Source organism: Chelonia mydas, chromosome 20 (genome assembly GCF_015237465.2).
Source record: "Chelonia mydas isolate rCheMyd1 chromosome 20, rCheMyd1.pri.v2, whole genome shotgun sequence".
NCBI lineage: Eukaryota > Metazoa > Chordata > Testudines > Cheloniidae > Chelonia > Chelonia mydas.
Window position 1 is genome coordinate 14,743,933 of NC_051260.2, and position 18,214 is coordinate 14,762,146.

The window sequence follows — 18,214 nt, forward strand, 5'->3', positions numbered from 1 at the left end:
TCTCAAGGGTAGAAGAGGAGAACATTTTAGAAAATGTTTGAGTCCAAAACTAGAGATGATTCTCCATCACTGGAGGCAACGGAGGAAGAATAAAGGCCCAGCCCCGGACTGGTGCCTCTGGGCACTACTGCGGTACAAATAATCATAATTAATAATAAGGTGAAAAGTAGTGGAGAATCAGGCCACTAATATTAAAGTCTTTACCATCACTTTAAATCAGCCGAATTCATGCATGTGATCACATTGCTGATTTGGCTTCTTAGGAAGTCAGCAGTATGAATCCTGGGACAATCAGTTTGGACTGCAATGTCACCACCTCGCTCTCATCTTGGTACCCTCCTCCATCTCCCTCCACAGGGCGTCATTTCAGGCTCTGTATGAAGGCAGGGAGCCTGTGACCCAGGAGAAACAGCGACAGCAAAGCCCATGGGACGCTCATTATTTTCACAGAGGGTTCTTTTCTCCTTTTCACAGGTGGGGAACAGGTAACGAAGGTGAAAGCTCCAGATATAAATGATATCGTTCCAAATACTGAACCAGAAACCAAAGTCACCATCAATGGTAAGTAAGAGCCTGTGATTGTGTAGTGCTTAGAAATTGGACTGAGTGAAACTCAGAAGTTCGTAAGACTGTTAGGCCAGAGGTCAACAAATGGACCGAATGTTACACAGTCTTACAAGTTTTTTTTCCTCATGAGCGAGTTTTTAATCGAGGAAGAAATACGGTGGTGGTGTTCTTTTTGTGAATTTTCTTTGCAGGAGCTGTGGAAAGCAGCAGGAGTGTTTGCTTTCATCTCTGTTATTAGAGTTGTTCCCTGGGAACTGAGACTTAGTGTTAGAGACCAAGATCCTGGAGAGAGGGGACTGACCTGCATGCTGTTTGCAACTCCCTCTGCTCCAGGACTGGTGTGCATAGTGTAAACAAGCTGCACTGAAAATATACTCAGACTCCACATCACTGACTTCTCTTCCAACCTGCAAGGTCCCAGCAGGGGTTTGGATCAACTGATCCAGTCTTAGGACCCAGTCCTACAGGGCGGTGGGTGCCCCAGACTTCAGGAGGCATTGAGGCACATTTCAGGTTCAGAGTGTAAGTCTACAGAACCCACTGAGGGATCACTTTCCCCCATTCCTACAAGCCGCCACTCCCATGCTTGAATTCACACCAGGTTCTTCTCTTGGCCAGGAAACCCCGTGGCTCAGATTGTAGAAAACTCCATTGATGGGGCCAAGCTGGGGCATCTTATCGTGGTGCCTTCTGGCTGTGGGGAACAGAACATGATCCGTTTGACCCCAACGGTCATTTCCACCCACTTCTTGGACAGCACCCACCAGTGGGAGAAGATGGGGGTGGATCGCCGGGCTGAAGCCATCAACCTGATCAAGAGAGGTAAGAGGCTTTCCTGGGTGACAGCAGGTCCTTCTCCAGACTCCTGTTCATTACTAGGGGTTGGTTATTCCTGCATATGGCTATTGGGTGGGGGCTAGGATCGCTAAAGTGGGTGGTGTCAACCCTATAGAATACTCCTGGGGGAATTCTATGCCAAAAATTAAAAATTCTGCACACAATATTTTAGAATTCTGCAAAATTCTACATATTTTATTTGTCAAAATAACACAATATAATCACACCAGTTTCAATTATTTTGGTAGTTTATTTCAAAATACCTGTCAGCAAGTTTGTCTGTAACAATACAGACAACAAAAAAGATTCAGGAAATATTTTTTGACAAATAGATTCCTTACTGGCATATTCCTTCAGAACTCTAAGTAATTCATTTAAACTACAATACAGAAATGTATTTCACACAACCCTCAGAAGCAGTGCAAAGGCTTGGAGGAGCCGGGGGTGAGTTGGAGCTGCAGGGGAGGGAAGTAATGGCTGGGAAGGAGCCTGGGTGTGAACTTGGAGGGTTGTTAGGTGTGGGTAGGAGAAGTATGGTATGTAGGTTTTTTTGAGCAGGGGGGAGAGATTGTTAGGGAGCCTACCCCATGCAGACCCTGGCTGACCCCTATCCTCTCTCATTCAGTCAGGCACATCTGCCCCATCCCCATGTGTCCCTGTACCCCCAGTTCCCATGTGTCCCTGCTGAACCCGTCTTTGACACACATCCCCAGCAGCCCCATGTGCCCCATGCTGTCCGTCCCCCCATATCCCGTGCCTCCTGACCTGGCGCCATGGGCAGAGCACTGTGAGGAACACAGCCTCTCTTCCCTCCACCTGGGAGCAGCTACCCTCTGTTCTGGCGCCACAGCAGCCCTTGGTGGGTGAAAGGCTTAACTGCAGCACCTCTCTGGCTGAATGTATTTTCTGCGGGCAAAAAAATTCTGCAAGGGACATGAATTCTGCCCGTGCGCAGTGGCACAGAATTTCCCCAGGATTATAGTAGAACCATTTTCCCATATGCTTCCAGCTCAGATCTGTCTCACCTCAACAATTAAATTGTTATTTTCTGGACTGGTGAGTCTCAGCCCACTTCCTAGTGGGACATATGTACATAGTTGATGGTTAAAATCTGTTCCATCTTGATAACAGCAAAAAACTTACTTTGGGACTGACGTTTGGGGGTCTTTGTGGGTTAAACTGATGGATCTCAGGTCAGTTCCTAGCAGGACACATGTCGGTGTTACCAAAATCCAATCTGGGGGCCCCAGAAGGAGTGCCAGAACCTGGTTAGAAGTGTGGGGGGCACCGGCATCAGAACTGTGTCGCTGCCCCCTGCTCCTCCTCTTCCCCTTGGGGCCCCGCCTCCTGGCCAGGCCAGAAGCCAGAGCCAGGCAATGGTAAGAGCTGCCCAGGGAGCCCGAGCTGCTGTGGGAAGCCCCAGATCCTCCACCTGCCCTGAGGAGAGAGCCAAGGTGCCCGAGAACAGCTGCTGACCCATGTCCCCACCACCTGGGGCACACCACTGCCGGTGGGATCATAGAATCATAGAATCATAGAATATCAGGGTTGGAAGGGACCCCAGAAGGTCATCTAGTCCAACCCCCTGCTCGAAGCAGGACCAAGTCCCAGTTAAATCATCCCAGCCAGGGCTTTGTCAAGCCTGACCTTAAAAACCTCTAAGGAAGGAGATTCTACCACCTCCCTAGGTAACGCATTCCAGTGTTTCACCACCCTCTTAGTGAAAAAGTTTTTCCTAATATCCAATCTAAACCTCCCCCATTGCAACTTGAGACCATTACTCCTCGTTCTGTCATCTGCTACCATTGAGAACAGTCTAGAGCCATCCTCTTTGGAACCCCCTTTCAGGTAGTTGAAAGCATCTATCAAATCCCCCCTCATTCTTCTCTTCTGCAGACTAAACAATCCCAGTTCCCTCAGCCTCTCCTCCAGGATCCAGGGGCAGGGGCTCCAGTCTAGCCTCCCACCCCCTCCAGGGGCGGGGCCTCAGGTAGAAGAGGTGGGCCAGAGGCTAGCCTCCCCGAGCCGGTGGCTCACCCACCTCCCATGGCACCACTCCTCCTGTCGCCTCTGGCCCGAGGCTTGCAGTTCGAGGGGGCAACGCCTCCCCTGTTCTCCCAAACTACGCCCATGCCACCACTGCTCCACACCTGACCGAGGCTACTCCGCCTATGTTAAAACCTGGGCGGGCATGGCCCTCGCACTTTTAAAAGTTGGAGGGGGGGCATGGCCTCCCTAGTTCCCCCCGCCCCCAGTTCTGGCACCCTTGGGCCCACAGGGTGTGGCAGGCCCAGAGGTTCTTTGTGTCCAGGGCCCCAACAAATCTTAATCCCCTTCTGCCAAAATCCTCACTCATCTGACCCAGGACATCTTGTGGCAGTCTCTATAGAGCAGCCAAGACACGAATGTGTCATGGCGATTCCTCCTATCTGATATCTGTGCCATGCTCGGCTCACGGCTCTGTGTGCACTAGGACCAGAGTTTAGATGTGATGAGTGCATTAGCCTGAGCCAGCATGAAAGTGACTTGGATCCTGGTCTCTGGAGTGCTCAGTTTAGTTGCTTCAATGGGCTGGATTCCCAGTCCCACTGACTGCTGCTAGCAAACACAGAATGGATGGCAAGCAGGTAGCTGAGGGTAGAGATCGTGCTTTGCAAAGAGGAGCGAGAGAAGGAGAAAGGGGAGAGGGATGACAGATGGGAGGGGTAAGGCGGGAGAGGTGCACAACACATTTCAAAGATCTTTCTTTCTCCTTTTCAGGTTACACACGGCAACTGGCATATAAGAAACCGAACCACTCCTATGCAGCCTATTTAAGTTCACCCTCAAGCACATGGTAAAGGCAGCTTTTCTATAGAGCTCTGCTGAGTCGTGTAGAGTTTCTCCTTTGTATACCATTCCTCTGGAAGACATGAGCCAGAGCAATCTATTCCCCTGGCTATACCGAAAGGGCAAAGTTAATGTGTAGAACTGGATCTTCAGAAAGGTACACCAGGGGATTAAAAAAAGAGGGGACTTGATGGCATCAGAGATTGGTAATGAAACACAGTTCCTTGAATGGTCGCTGACACTAGTGTGGCCTAGATCAGTAAAGGTCTGACACGTGTTCATTAGAACCTGATGGCTTGTGTGAAATTAATTTGGTGGGTTTTAGTCCAGTTCCCAGTGGGAAGGTGTCCACAGCGCACACAAATTCTATAATCACAGCTCTCCTAGTCATGATCCCATCACATTTCACGCTAAGCAAAGTAAGACTTGGATGGTGGAATGCCAGTGAAAGCCCAGTTACTGCAGGAAGTTCTGTGCCGTACACCCAAGGATTTCTAAACATTCACATCTCGCTCGCTCGCTCACTCGCTTATTTGTGGGCGCGGTAATCAAGTTACTGCAACTGATTTACTAGAATGATCCACACAAAATCTGTCCTGACACCAATTATTGATGAAGTTTTCATACACGTTTAACTCATCCATCAGCACAGATGGTAACACTTTGGCTCAAACATCTGTGTCGAGGAGAATTTCAGGAAGGCAGGAGTCACCTTCTGACCTGATTGATTCTGCATGTTAACCCCTCAGGCTGACAGCGTATGTAGCAAAGGTCTTTTCCCTGGCTAGCAAGCTAGTGGCCATAGACTCTCAAGTTATCTGCGGGGCTGTGAAATGGCTGATCCTAGAAAAGCAGAAACCCGATGGCATATTCCATGAAAATGCTCCTGTGATGTCTAAAAGTATGATGGTAAGTTTAACCTTAGTTCCCACAATACCCCAGACTGTCCCCATTCTATTCAGCCTAGCAGCTTGACACTTCCGAAATCAACAGTTTGCCTCACTAAGCCAGATCCCAAAGTCTTTACTCTTTCTCACTGGGTCCTTACCCAGGCAAAACCTCCATTGAAGTCAATGGAAATTTTATCTGAAGCAGAAGTGAGTAAAAGCTGAGTAAATATTTGGTTTGGACCAGTGTCTGTGTAATTGCTCTGACACAGTGGGGCACACGCTCTGTTTCTAGTGGAAGCCCCAGCTCTGTCAGCCCAGGCTGTAGCAGACTTATCAACACCTATCTGTGGCCCAGCCACTACTAGAGAGGGACAGAGCATCCCCCTGAGTAATCATGGGTTATATTTGTAGCTACCTCTGGCATTTCTGAGCCTGCTTAAATAGGGACATAACATACTTTTGGGGGAATTCTGTGCCAAAAAATTAAAAATTCTGCACACAATATTTTAAAATTCTGCATATTTAATTTGTCAAAATAACACAATGTAATCAAGCCAGTTTAAATTATTTTGGTAATTTATTTCAAAATATCTGTCAGCAAGTATGTTTATAACAATATAGACCAAAAAAAGATTCTGGCAATTTTTTTTGACAAATAGATTCCTTTCTAGGCATATTAATACAGAACTTTGAGTAATTAATTTAAAGGACAATACAGAACTATATTCCCTGCACCTGTCAGAAGCAGTGCAAAGGCTTGGGGAAGTCAGAGGTAACGGAGGAGCTGGGGGAGAGGGAAGGACCCTAGAGTGAACCTGGCTGGAGGGTTGTTGGGTATGGGTGGGAGAAGTATGGAACAGGTTTTTGGGGGGGCAGGATTGCTAAAGAGTTGGGGAGCCTCCCCCATGCAGACCCTGGCTGACCCCAAGCCCTCTCCCATTCAGTCAGGCACATCTGCCCCTGTCCCCACACCTCCCATCCCCATGGGTCTCTGCAGCCTCCTCCCCCATCCCCATGTGTCCCTGCAGCTCCCTTTCCCTATCCCCAGGCTCAACACTGTCAGCCCACTAGCTCCTGATCCCGTGACCCAGTCTGTCCCCCACTAGCCATTCTGAACCCCAGCCTGTGGACCCCCAGCAGCCCTGTGTGCCCCACTCTGTCCTAACCTGGCTCCACAGGCAGGGTGCGGTGATTAACTTCTACTCCTGGAGGAATTCTGCACCATTGGGCACGCACAGAATTTTTCTCCCCACAGAAAATACATTCTGCCCCAGAAGCGCTGCAGTTCTGCCTTTTGCCCGCCAGAGGCTGCTACGGCACCCGAACAACGGCACTCCTGCTGCTGGCTGTTTGGTGCCCTAGCGACCTTTGGTGAGCAAAAGGCAGAACTGCAGCGCTTCTGGGGCGGGAATGTATTTTCCGCCGGAAAAAAAAATTCTGCGGGATACATTAATTCTGCGCATCTGCAGTGGCACAGAATTCCCCCAGGAGTACTAACATTTGCCACTGCCATGGAGAGAGCGGCCGACATCATGTGGCTGTCTGCATCCCTGCAAGCTGGGCCGTGGAGGATGTAGGAAGCAGATAGACAAATAAACAGAGGATGTGTACGGGGATGGATGGGTAGTGTTTATGTGTGGATAGGTAATAGGCCATTTCTGGTTTGTGCCAGTGCACTGTGACACTGCTGTAACTGGTGCCCAGGTACGGTAGCGATGAGGGTGTTAAAAATGCAGAGATAAATCTCATCAGTCGATTCGGTAGAGTAGAGAGGTAGGTAGATAACATCATGAATTCTGTCCTTGAGGTTTGTTCTTTGTTTCCCCCTTAGGGAGGGTACCAGGGTGCTGAGCCTGAGGCATCTCTGACGGCTTTTGTTCTTGTCGCACTGCTGGAGTCCAAAGACATTTGTAACACTCAGGTCCCGGTGAGTACGTCTATCATGTATCTTCACTTATTCGCATTATTTTCCTTTCCAGATGTGGTGCGTGAACACGTGATGGAAAGAATTTGGCCTAAAGTAATGAATGGAGTTGCCAGATTTGAGTTCACACATCAAACTTTGCTGTGGGGCCAGATTCCACATCCTCCAGAGAGCTCAGCACAATCCTCCAGGAACTTAGATTTATATTGTAATAAAGGCAAATCCCTGCTCCAAAGATTTTTACAATCTAAATAAACAGGACAGAGCAAGGACATATTATTATCCCCCTTTTACTGATGGGGGAAAGAGGCATGAAGAGACAACTGGGGTCTAAATTAGCCATTGGGGTCTAAATTAGCTGTTACCACTCAAGAAAGAGATCTTGGAGTCATTGTGGAGAGTTCTCTGAAATCATCCACTCAATGTGCAGTGGCGGTCAAAGAAGCTAACAGAAGACAGAAAATATCATATTGCCTCAATATAAATCCATGGTACGCCCACACCTTGAATACTGCATGCCGGTGTGGTCGCCCCATCTCAAAAAAGATATATTGGAATTGGAAAAGGTTCAGAAAAGGGCAACAAAGATGTTTAGGGGTATAGAATGGCTTCCGTATAAGGAGAGATTAATAAGACTGGGACTTTTCAGCTTGGAAAACAGGCGACTAAGTGGGGATATGATAGAGGTCTATAAAATCATGAGTGGTATAGAGAAAGTAACTAAGGAAGTGTTATTTACTCCTTCTCATACTACAAGAACAAGGGGCCGCCAAATGAAATTAATAGGTAGCAGGTTTAAAACAAACACAAGAAAGTATTTTTTCACGCAACGCACTGTCAACCTCTGGAACTCCTTGCCAGAGGGTGTTGTGAAGGTTGTGTGTGGGGAGAATGAAATTCACACCCAATACAATTCCATGAATTGTTTTTTTTAAATATAAAAGTTAATAGAATTTCAGCCTGATCTGTGGGCTTGGTTTCTTGCTGTGTTTGTTTTGTTTTGTTTTTTTGACCGCCCAGAGTCTGAAGAACAGTATTATCAAAGCTGGGGAATACTTGGCCAGAAGGTATCCATCTCTGAGAAGACCTTACACGGTGGCTCTCACGTCCTATGCCTTAGCCCTGATGGGGGAACTGGACAGCGAGAAAGTGCTTATGAGCACTTCAACAGGTATATTATTGGCAGGTTCTCAGTACCAGAAAGATGTGGCCAAGTTGGGAGGGAGCTCACAGGAGAGAGGGGGAAAGTGATCAAAGGGCTAGGGAGATCTACAACAGCTGAGAGTTTGGTGTGGTTTTGTTTAACAGTGAGTATTGGTTAGATGGCCTGATATTATTCTAATCTGTACTACAGTGACACCCAACCCAGATCAGGGCCCCCTTTTGCTAGGCACATGGCAAGAGACAGCCCCTATCCCACACTGCTTAAGTCTAGTTCAAAGGCATCTAATCAAATTCATTAGGCCCAATGAGAGTGGGTTGCTTACTTCTTTCAGGCTCCTTTGAAAATCATAGTTTATGTAGACAAGGCAGACTGATGGGGAAACTAAGACCCAGAGAGAATGTCTACGCTGCTGTAGAAGACCCGCAGCTGGCCTGGGTCAGCTGATTTGGGCTTGCAAGGCTTGGGCCATGGAGCTATAAAACTGCAGCATGGTCACTCAGTCTTGGGCTCTGAGACCCTGCTGGGACTTCCCAGAGTGGGGGCTTCAGCCCAAGTTCAAATGTATGCTGCAATTTTATAGTCCCGCAGCCTGATCCCCATGAGCTCAAGTTAGCTGACCCGGGCCAGCTGCAGCTGTGCCATGCGTCTTTTATCGCAGTATACATGTGCCCTATGCAACTTGTCCAAAATAGCTTGTTTTGGGGAACTGAGCTGGGAACTGAGCCCAGATCCGAGTCCTAAGCCAGCGTCTTAACTGCAAGACCAGTCGTCCTTTCTGTAGCACTTAGATATTTTCTGTGGGAATATCAATGTAGCTATGGATTTGAGTCGCACTGACCAGTCTTCACATGGGTATGGTTCAAGAGGAAGTATTTTCCATTTGGAGCTGCTCAGAATGTGCCATTCTGTGTCCTGGTGAAGATTATTCTAGTTCTCGTTCTTTTATGGCGTTTAGAGGGAAATCGCTGGGAAGACACGAACACCCACACCTTCAGCATTGAGGCCACCTCGTACGCTTTGCTGGCCTTGCTGCACATGAAGAAGTACGAATTGGTCAGACCCATAGTCAGATGGCTGGCAGAGCAGAAATTCTATGAAGGGGGGTATGGATCTACCCAAGTGAGTATAATCTTTGGCAGACATAACCATATGTTTTGTGGGAAGGTCTCCCAATAGAAGGAATGGAAACCCCATCACTTGATCCACTGAGAGGGAGACTCCACCGTAGGGAACAATCGTGTGTTAGTCCAGGAGGTCGACATGATAACCTAATATAAATTCATAGTTTCCAAGGTCAGAAGGGACTGCTGTGAGCATCCGTTCTGACCTCATGTATAACACAGGCCATAGAGCTTCCCCGGTGTAATTCCTTTTTGAACTCGAGCAGAGCTTAGAGAAGAACATTCAATCTTGATTTTAAAAATTGCCCGTGGTGGAGAATCCATCATGACTCTTTGTAAAAATTGTCCCAACGGTTAACGATCCTCGCTGTTACACATACTTCATGTGTAACTTTTTATGTGTATAAATTGCCACTCATTTGTTATGCCCCATACAGTTGAGACATGGCTCCTGTTAATCCTAGAATTATAAAAATATAGGGCAGAATGGGCCCTTGCTAGGTCATCTAGTCCAGTGACTCTCAACCTTTCCAAACTACTGTACCCCTTTCAGGAGTCTGATTTGTCTTGTGTAACCCCAAGTTACACCTCACTTTAAAACTACTTGCCTACAAAATCAGACATAAAAATACAAATGTCACAGACATTATCACTGAAAAATTGCTGACTTTCTCATTTTTACCATATAATTATGAAATAAATCGATTGGAATATAAATATTGTACTTACATTCCCATGTATCGTATATAGAGCTGTGTAAACAGGTCATTGTATGAAATTTTAGTTTGTCCTGACTTCGCTAGTGCTTTTTATGTCGCCTGTGGTAAAACTAGGCAAATATCCAGATGGGTTGATGTAACCCCTGAAAGACTGCTGTGTACCCCAAGGGTAACGTATACCCCTGGTTGAGAACCACTGATCTAGTCCGGTCCCCTGCACTGAGGTAGGACGGAGTATTACCTAGATCATCCATGACAGGTGTTTGTCTCACCTGTTCTTAAGAAACACCAATGACAGAGTTTCCACAACCTCCCTAGGTAATTTGTTCCGGTACTTAACTATCCTTACAGTTAAAAAGTTTTCCTAATGTCTAACCTAAACATAAGGCCTATAGTGGCTTATAGCAGATGGATAACCATTTCCCCATGAGCCTCTGCTACTGGGCTGGCTCATGTCTGTGTTAATGACTATATGTTAATCACCGCACAAAAATATATCTCCTGCTATCCTGTGTAACATCTAACACTGAGAGTTAACTGTTGTTGTATTTTCAGTTCCTGTTCATTAAACAGTTAGGGTTGGGTTCTGATCTCATTCACAGGCCACGGGGGTAATTTGGGAGCCAAAGGGATGCAGGCCCTTGGTTCATGGCAATAGGACAATAAGGTGTAACCCTCTTGTCTTTTTCCTGGTCTTCCAGGCTATCATCATGGTGTTCCAGGCTCTTGCGCAGTACCAGATAGACATCCCGCTACACCAGGAGCTGAATTTGGATGTTTCTGTTCTCCTGCCTGGCCGTGCTAATCCCCTCATGTACAGGATTGAGTATGAGACTGCTATGGTGCTCAGAACGGTGGAGGTACTGTTTTTTCCTGCTGCCACAGATCCTACTGAGGGCCCCTTCCTGGCCATGCGCTAGGACGGCTGTGAGGGAAATCCAAGCGTCTGTGCTCTGGATCCCCAGGGTGCTTCCTGGATCCCTGGATCCCCAGGGTGCCCAATCTCAGGGTCCTTAGGCACCACAGACACTGACCTTTTTCTTTTTCCCAGTCGGTGCTCCGCCCCCCCCTCCATTTACATTTGCTCCAGTGAGAGTAATTATTTCTGAAAAGTGGAACAGCTCGAATTGGAGAGCTTGAGAAAGCCCTTATGAGAATGTCCTATAGCCCAGTGGCTAGGACACCCGTGTGCAATATGGGAGACCCCAGTGCAAAACCCTTCTCCACAGGCAGAGGGGAATTGAACAAGGGTCTTCGATATCCCAGGTGAGTCCCTGACCACTGAGCTAAAAGTCGCAAGCAGAGCACTACCTTTTCCGGCTGCCCTTCTGTGAATCTACCCCTTAACAAAGGCTTCTTTCCACCCAAAATGGATTTATTTATTTATTTATTTTTTAATTTGCCAACAATTTTTTGTAATTTTCAGATTTGGTTCGGGTTGAACCTAATGGTTTTTTGCCAATTTTTTTGGACCTGCCAGCAAACCAAAAGATCAGTTATTCACCCAGCTCCATAGTTACTTGCCCAGCTCTAGGCATTACCATCAGATGGTTGTTTACTGTCCTGCATGAGATGAGTTGGGAGGTCTCCACTCATTGATGGCGAATCCCCATCGCTCTTGTTGACAGGGTCAGCAGAGAAACTAATGGCTGAAGGAGTGAATGAGAGTGAACTCCCTTCTGTAATAAGACTTAGCATTTATATACTGCTTTATAAGAACAAATGTAAGCCCATTAAGGGGACAGTAGGTGTGTATGAAGCTCACCCTGCACCTGTTTGGCATAGAGAACATCAGAAATCTTGCAAGCTATCAGTCTGGCAAGTTTCATCAGCACTGGCCTATTTAAAATTAAGAAATTTAAGAGTCACCCAATCTGACTGCGGATTCTTTACAGACTAGGCTGAATAAAGACTTTGTTGTGAGAGCGAGAGGCACCGGGCAAGGAACCTTGACCGTGGTAACTGTTTACAATGCAAAGATACCGGAGGATACATCTCAGTGTAAGAACTTTGGCTTGAGGGTGTCTGTCAGGGAAGCCCAGAATGGTAAGTTACCTTCTGACTGGTTAAATTAAGTTTGCTGTCGCTACCCAAACACCTACACAAGTAGTTAACTTTACACACGAGAAGTCCCATTGAAGTCAAATGAGCGTAAAATCAAAGATGTGCATAAATGTTTCCCGAATTGTGGCCTAACTGAAGACCAGGAGAACAGGATGCACAGAGTGAAAGGAGCAGAAGAGAAATATTAGTATTAGAGCAGGACCTAAAGGCTTCAACCAAGATCAAGGACATATTGTGCCAGGCGCTGTACATACAAATGGTAAGAGACAGTCACTGCCCCAAAGAGCTTCCAATCTAACCAGCCAAAGGGAGGAGTCTTATTCCCTTTACACAGGGGGAACAGAGCATTTCAGTTACTTTCCCATGGAGTTTGGATCAAAACCAGGAGCTGTGTTAACCCCCAGACAAGTGCAGAGTTGGGTGGGGCATAAAGTAATAGTGAGGTCAAGGCGGGTAGGGTAGCAAATGCAGCAATGTTTCCTAGTGGACAGAGCACCGGCCCGGTACTCAGGACATCCAGGTTCTGTTCCCTTTTTGCCACTGGCCTGCTGGGTGACCTTGGACAGCTTACTTCGCCTTCCTGTATCTCAGTCTCCCCAGCTGTAAAATGGGGATAATGACACTGTAAAATGAAAATGGAAAATACCATAGCGCTAGGTATTATGATTACATCTTTTTTCTTTTGCTAATATTACTGTTATTGCTTGGCACTACGTGTTCTGACACAGGGTCAGTCCAGCTGCGGGACAGCATGCTGGCATCATGCCGCCTCTGACCAGCAGGGTTAGAACATTTCGTCATCCCACACACCATATGGATGAAAAGTCGGGCACGGGACTCTGGGATTTGCTCCCTCTAAACGGGAGATGAGTCTGAACCAAGAAGTTTAGAACTGGGTCCACACTTCTCCCAGGGGCTGGGTGCTCAGATCTAGGGCTCGGTTCGGCTTGCTATAGATATAAGGGTCGAAAGTTTGGGAGCGCTCATGTTGCCTCGTAGGTCGAGTCATCACACTTGTCAGTGGGCTCAGCCTTACAGCCATCGGCACTGAAAATGTGACCTGTTGCTTCTTTCGCTAATAACTTGGCTGACTCTTTAGCTAATGACTGGGCTGCTGTTCTTGATTTGAGCCCCTAGGGGGAGACGTGAGCACACACACTTAGGCTATGTCAGCGGTTCTGAAACTTTTGTACCAGCCGACCCCTTTCCCATAGCAAGCCTCTGAGTGCGACCCCCCCCTTATCAAGTAAAAACATGGTTTTATATATTTAACACCATTATAAATGCTGGATGCAAAGCAGGGTTTGGGGTGGAGGCTGGCAGCTTGCGACTCCCCATGTAATAAAATTATGACCCCCCCCCCGCCCCGAGGGGTCCCTACCCCCAGTTTGAGACCCCCTGGGCTATGTGCCCACTACAGGTTAGGGGTGCTCACGTACCCACGCTAGCATGGGTATAAATAGTGATGTCGCTGCCGGGCCATGGGTAAGCGACCGAGGCACGGCTAGCCGCGCTGAGTACTGATTGCAGCCCCACCACTATTTATACCCTTGATGAGAGTGAGCATGAGTACGCGTACATGAGCCAGGGAATCACACTCCTAGTGCGTAGTGTAGATGTAGCCTATGCCAGAGCCAGGATTTTGTCTTGGCCTCTGGGAGAGATCAGGGCCAGCCAGGAGTTTTGGATCAAGTTCTGAACTTTCCAAAGTACGGGGGAGTTCAGATCCGAGCTTCTGATTCAGGCCTCTCTCCTCTGATAACACACAAGCACATTTCTGTGGGAGTGGCTTTTCACAATTGCCAAACTCACGCATTCAAAACCCATTAGTTGTGTCCCCAAAAAACAATGACATCCGCTTAAAATCATGAGATTTTTAAAATAATACATTTGGGGTTTGTTTTCTTTGCCTTCTGGTTTCTGAGTCTTTCAGTTGCTCCCACTTCACATTTTAAGCTTTTCTCCACAACCTCAAGGTCTAGAAACGGATTTATATGCTAAGTGAAAGCTAAGATTCTCATGCCATCTTTTGTTTCCAGGAGCTGGGGCTTAAAGAAACCCATCAAAAATCGTAAGACTTACCACAAGAGTTGGCAATGCTGGTTTTTAGCTTGTGTGTCAGGTATCCTTCAGAGTGGCTGGTTCCTTTGGGATTTTTTTCACCCCAATTCTAGGATCTATTCGATTAAAGTGCTGAGTTTCCAAGTTTGGGGGCTTTTTACAAAACAAAAATGAAACTTACACCAAAAAATATTTTTTCCTCTTTTGAAACATTTCTAGCTAAGAAGCCGGAAGGAGCCCTGCGTTCAGTCTTCATCAGAATCTGCACTAGGTGAGAACACTGACCTTTAATGATAATGTTGAAGTTGAAGCTAGACAAATTCAAATTTACAAATAAGGTGTAAATTTTTAATAGCCAGGATAACTAACCATTGGAACGCTTTACCAAGGAGTGTGGCAGATTCTCCATCACAGGCAATTTCTAAATCAAAACTGGGGGGTGGTATTCTGGAAGATGCATGCTAGCTCAAACAGGAATTATTCTGGGGCAGTTCTGTGGCCCGTGTTATACAGGAGGTCAGAACAGACGATCACAATGGTTCCTTCTGGCCTTAGAATCTATGAATATTGTTACACAGGACACACTTCCATAGGATAAGGATCAGTATTACTGAATAACTATTATGAGCCCCAGCTGTTATCTAGCCCTTGTCATTAGGAGATCTCAAAGTGCTTTATAAAGGAAAACAGTATCATTACCCCGATTTTACAGGTGGGGAAACTGAGGCACAGAGCAGTGCTGTGACTTGCCTAACCTCACTCAGGAGGTTTGGGGCAGAGCTGGGAATAGAAGCTAGGTCTCCTGAGTTCCAGTCCAGTGCTCTATGCACTAGACCACACAGCAGCACAGCTGGGTTTGTTGCTGGTCTACATGGAAGGATCCTGGCCCAGCATGCACTGGTCTTGTATAAATCCTGCAATGGCTTCCTCAAGGAAAGTCTCTGGTTGTCATGCTTTAAATTCCCGGTCAGGAATAGAGAAGGGGTTAGGCCCTGCTGTGATGAGAGCCATATAAATACCTCATGTAAGTATCCAAAAAGGTACCTCACTGTCCTCTCATCTTGTCTTTAAACTCTCCTTTGCTCTGATGCCCACACAAAAAATTTGACAACAGTTAGGCAGCGGGTGAGCTGAGGCCAGGCCCATCATGATGGCCAATATTGTCTCATTGTTTTCTTGGGCTTTCCCATCGGTCGATCTCCACCTGTTATATCTGGCCCTGTCCTTGAACTGTAAGATCTTTGGGGCAGGGAACATCTTTTGGGTCTATGTTTTTACAGCGCCCAGCACAATGACTGGGGTCCTAAGCTCTACAATAATTAATAAGATCAATAATACCTAGAGAGCGAGAGGCAGATAAATAGACTTTATAGCTAATTCCCAGCATTGTCATGCAACCGTTCTGGCTAGAAACTTCCAAGCAACTAGTTCACCCTCTTATTCCAGGCATTTCAACAAATGAGATCTTTCGTTTCTTGTTGAATTTCTGTCCAAATGGCCAGTTCCGCAAGCAAAGTAGAACATTTTTTTCCAGAGCCTGTGGATTTGCAGCCACGACATGTTTGAAACGGACTCATTTCCCACTCAAATAGGGAAGGCAGGCCTGCATTGGAGTGTAAAAATACTACATGTTGCTTTGTTTTCTTTCCCATGCAAATCGACTTGGTTTTTTTTTTTTAATTTTGAAAATTTGAATCAAATTGCAAAGAATATTCGGTTTTGAGGTTTTTAATTTTTCACTGTCCCTAATTGCAACTGGAGCATCTAAGCAAGGAAAAGGACCCAGATCTACAGAAGTATTTAAGTGGCCGAATAATGCAGATAGGTGCCTCGTGGGGAGTTAAGTGTCTCACTCTCATTGACTTTCAGTGGGAGTTAGGCACCTAACCTGCTGATCTGCTTTGGTAAAACTCTTTAGGTTAGTTTTACTTGTCGTAAATCTGGCCCTAGATGCCTCAGACAGATGGGCTTTACCGCTTAATACCATACTGTGTTGGTGGGAGCTTCAGAAATGTATGGATACTGTGGGGAGAGATAGAGGGGTGTATGTGGGGAGAGAGAGAGAGATAGATGGGTGTATATGGGGATGGATGCTCACAGGCTATAGATTTTCCTAGAGGACAGCGGAAGAAATATTAAGAACTGGCAAGTCAATTTCAAAATGGGTTTCTCAGTGTTAAATTTTGGTGCAAGGGCATTTGCTTTTCCCCGCTAGGTACCTCGGAGTGGTTGATGCCACCATGTCGATCCTCGATGTCTCCATGCTCACGGGCTTCTCGCCAGATTTGGATGATCTGACCAGAGTACGTTGGCATCATCCGAGCTATTCAGTAGAACAGGAAGGCCCAGGCTAAGCAGAGCTTAAAGCTCCAGCTGGGGGAGGTTCTTCCCACTGTCTGAGACGTGGAAGCTACACGAGGAGGTTAGCAGCTGGATGGCTCAAGGCATCGGGCCATGGAGCCTTTCAGTTGTAGGACAGCAGGTCTCCTCTGGTCAACAATGGAAACTCGTTACCATCAGGCAGTATTGTGTTGTATGTGAAATAGGCCCCCATGCATACAGAAATCATGATCGTCAGTGAGGACTGTACCTGGGACCTTTAGCCCGACCCTCTTGCACTTGACCTAAAGCAATAACGCTTTCAGCTCGAAGTAGGGTCGGGCATTATGCAGGCCTGCCACTAGAGGGACATATGATCTCATCCATATTATAGGGCTTAGTAGTGGGGCTTGACTCATTTTGGTGCGGCTTCAGGATTTTGCGTCCCTGCCTTACCGTGATGCTTCTTGCTTTTCCTTCATTGTGTTTAGCTTTCCAGAGGGGTTGACAGATACATTTCCAAGTATGAAATTGACCACTCTCCTTCGGACAGAAGCACCCTCATCATCTACCTGGACAAGGTAAGACTTTACAAGGGCGTTCTCTGATCTTGTGTTAAATTCAGAAACTACTGCTGCAGGCTCCTGCTTTAGCCAAATTGCACTCCCGGGTGTCCCCAGAGACTCCCAGGTATAACTCTAACTGATGGCAGAATTGCCCGCAGGATAAATTGTGCACAGGTCCTGTGGTCTTTAATGGGAGATGCACCAGCTAACACCAACAGCTGAATCTGATCCCCCGTGTATCACCCTTTCTCCTTCAACCTTTCTCTCTTTCATGCCTTTTTGTCTCCTCTGCCATTTCTTCCTTTCCAAAGACCTAAGCATTCCTTTTCTGTTCTTTCCCCACCCAGGTTTCACATATGGAGGAGGAATGCCTGCAGTTTAAAGCTCATCAATTTTTCGAAGTTGGTCTCATTCAGCCGGGGTCTGTCAAAGTCTATGAGTATTACTCTTTAGGTAACAGTGAGCTGCATCTTTTCTCATCACTGGGGTCATGCCCAGTTTGTCCCTTTCCCCAGACACTCAGAGTTTTCTGTTATCATGGCAGCAAACATCTTATGGGAATACAGAAATTGATCAGGTGCATGAATAAGAAAAGCACCAGTAGTGACAAGAGTTCTCATTCTTCATGCTTCAAAGCATGAGCTGATCACCAGTTGGGAGGAGGAAAGAACGGACAAGCCATGTGGCCCAGTAAGGTGCATTTCATGCCTTCCTGTGTAGTATCTGGTAGAAAGGTGAGTCAGGAAATTCATATCCAGATCCAAACTTCCACAAAGCTTGGGCTGCTCAGAAGTTGAGGGCAATAAATCATTGGAACGTGCTACCACTGGAAATCTCTCGATGTTGTCATGAAATCAAAAAGACATGGTGGGGGAGGTAATGTATTTTATTGGACCAACTTCTGCTGGTGAGAGAGACAAGCTTTTGAGACACATAGAGCTCTTCTTCAGGTCTGGGAAAGGGACTCCGAGCGTCACAGTTAAAGGCAAAGTGGAACAGATTGGTTAGCATAAGTAGTTTAGCATTTAGTCTGGCTTTAAAATCTCTCAATCTATGAAATGAAGATACAAGGATTTGATTCAGGATAATCTCTAGATTAAATGGCCAGTTGGTCTCTTCTAGGGCACAGCACCGCCTAGGTCTCCCCAAGAG

At 46.7% G+C, this 18,214-nt stretch overlaps 1 protein-coding gene across 1 annotated transcript in view; it reads left to right on the top strand.

Annotated features, from left to right (window-relative positions):
• Positions 1–18,214, top strand: part of LOC102933485 (venom factor) — a 53,674-nt gene that overhangs the window by 28,949 nt on the left and 6,511 nt on the right. The window contains exons 23-35 of the mRNA XM_037888109.1: positions 475–561; positions 1,186–1,389; positions 4,165–4,240; positions 4,983–5,142; positions 6,955–7,050; positions 8,068–8,218; positions 9,168–9,331; positions 10,754–10,912; positions 11,948–12,098; positions 14,397–14,448; positions 16,393–16,480; positions 16,988–17,077; positions 17,410–17,515. Of these exons, the coding sequence (XP_037744037.1) occupies positions 475–561; positions 1,186–1,389; positions 4,165–4,240; positions 4,983–5,142; positions 6,955–7,050; positions 8,068–8,218; positions 9,168–9,331; positions 10,754–10,912; positions 11,948–12,098; positions 14,397–14,448; positions 16,393–16,480; positions 16,988–17,077; positions 17,410–17,515 (1,584 nt within the window). The remainder of the gene's footprint in view (positions 1–474; positions 562–1,185; positions 1,390–4,164; positions 4,241–4,982; positions 5,143–6,954; positions 7,051–8,067; positions 8,219–9,167; positions 9,332–10,753; positions 10,913–11,947; positions 12,099–14,396; positions 14,449–16,392; positions 16,481–16,987; positions 17,078–17,409; positions 17,516–18,214) is intronic.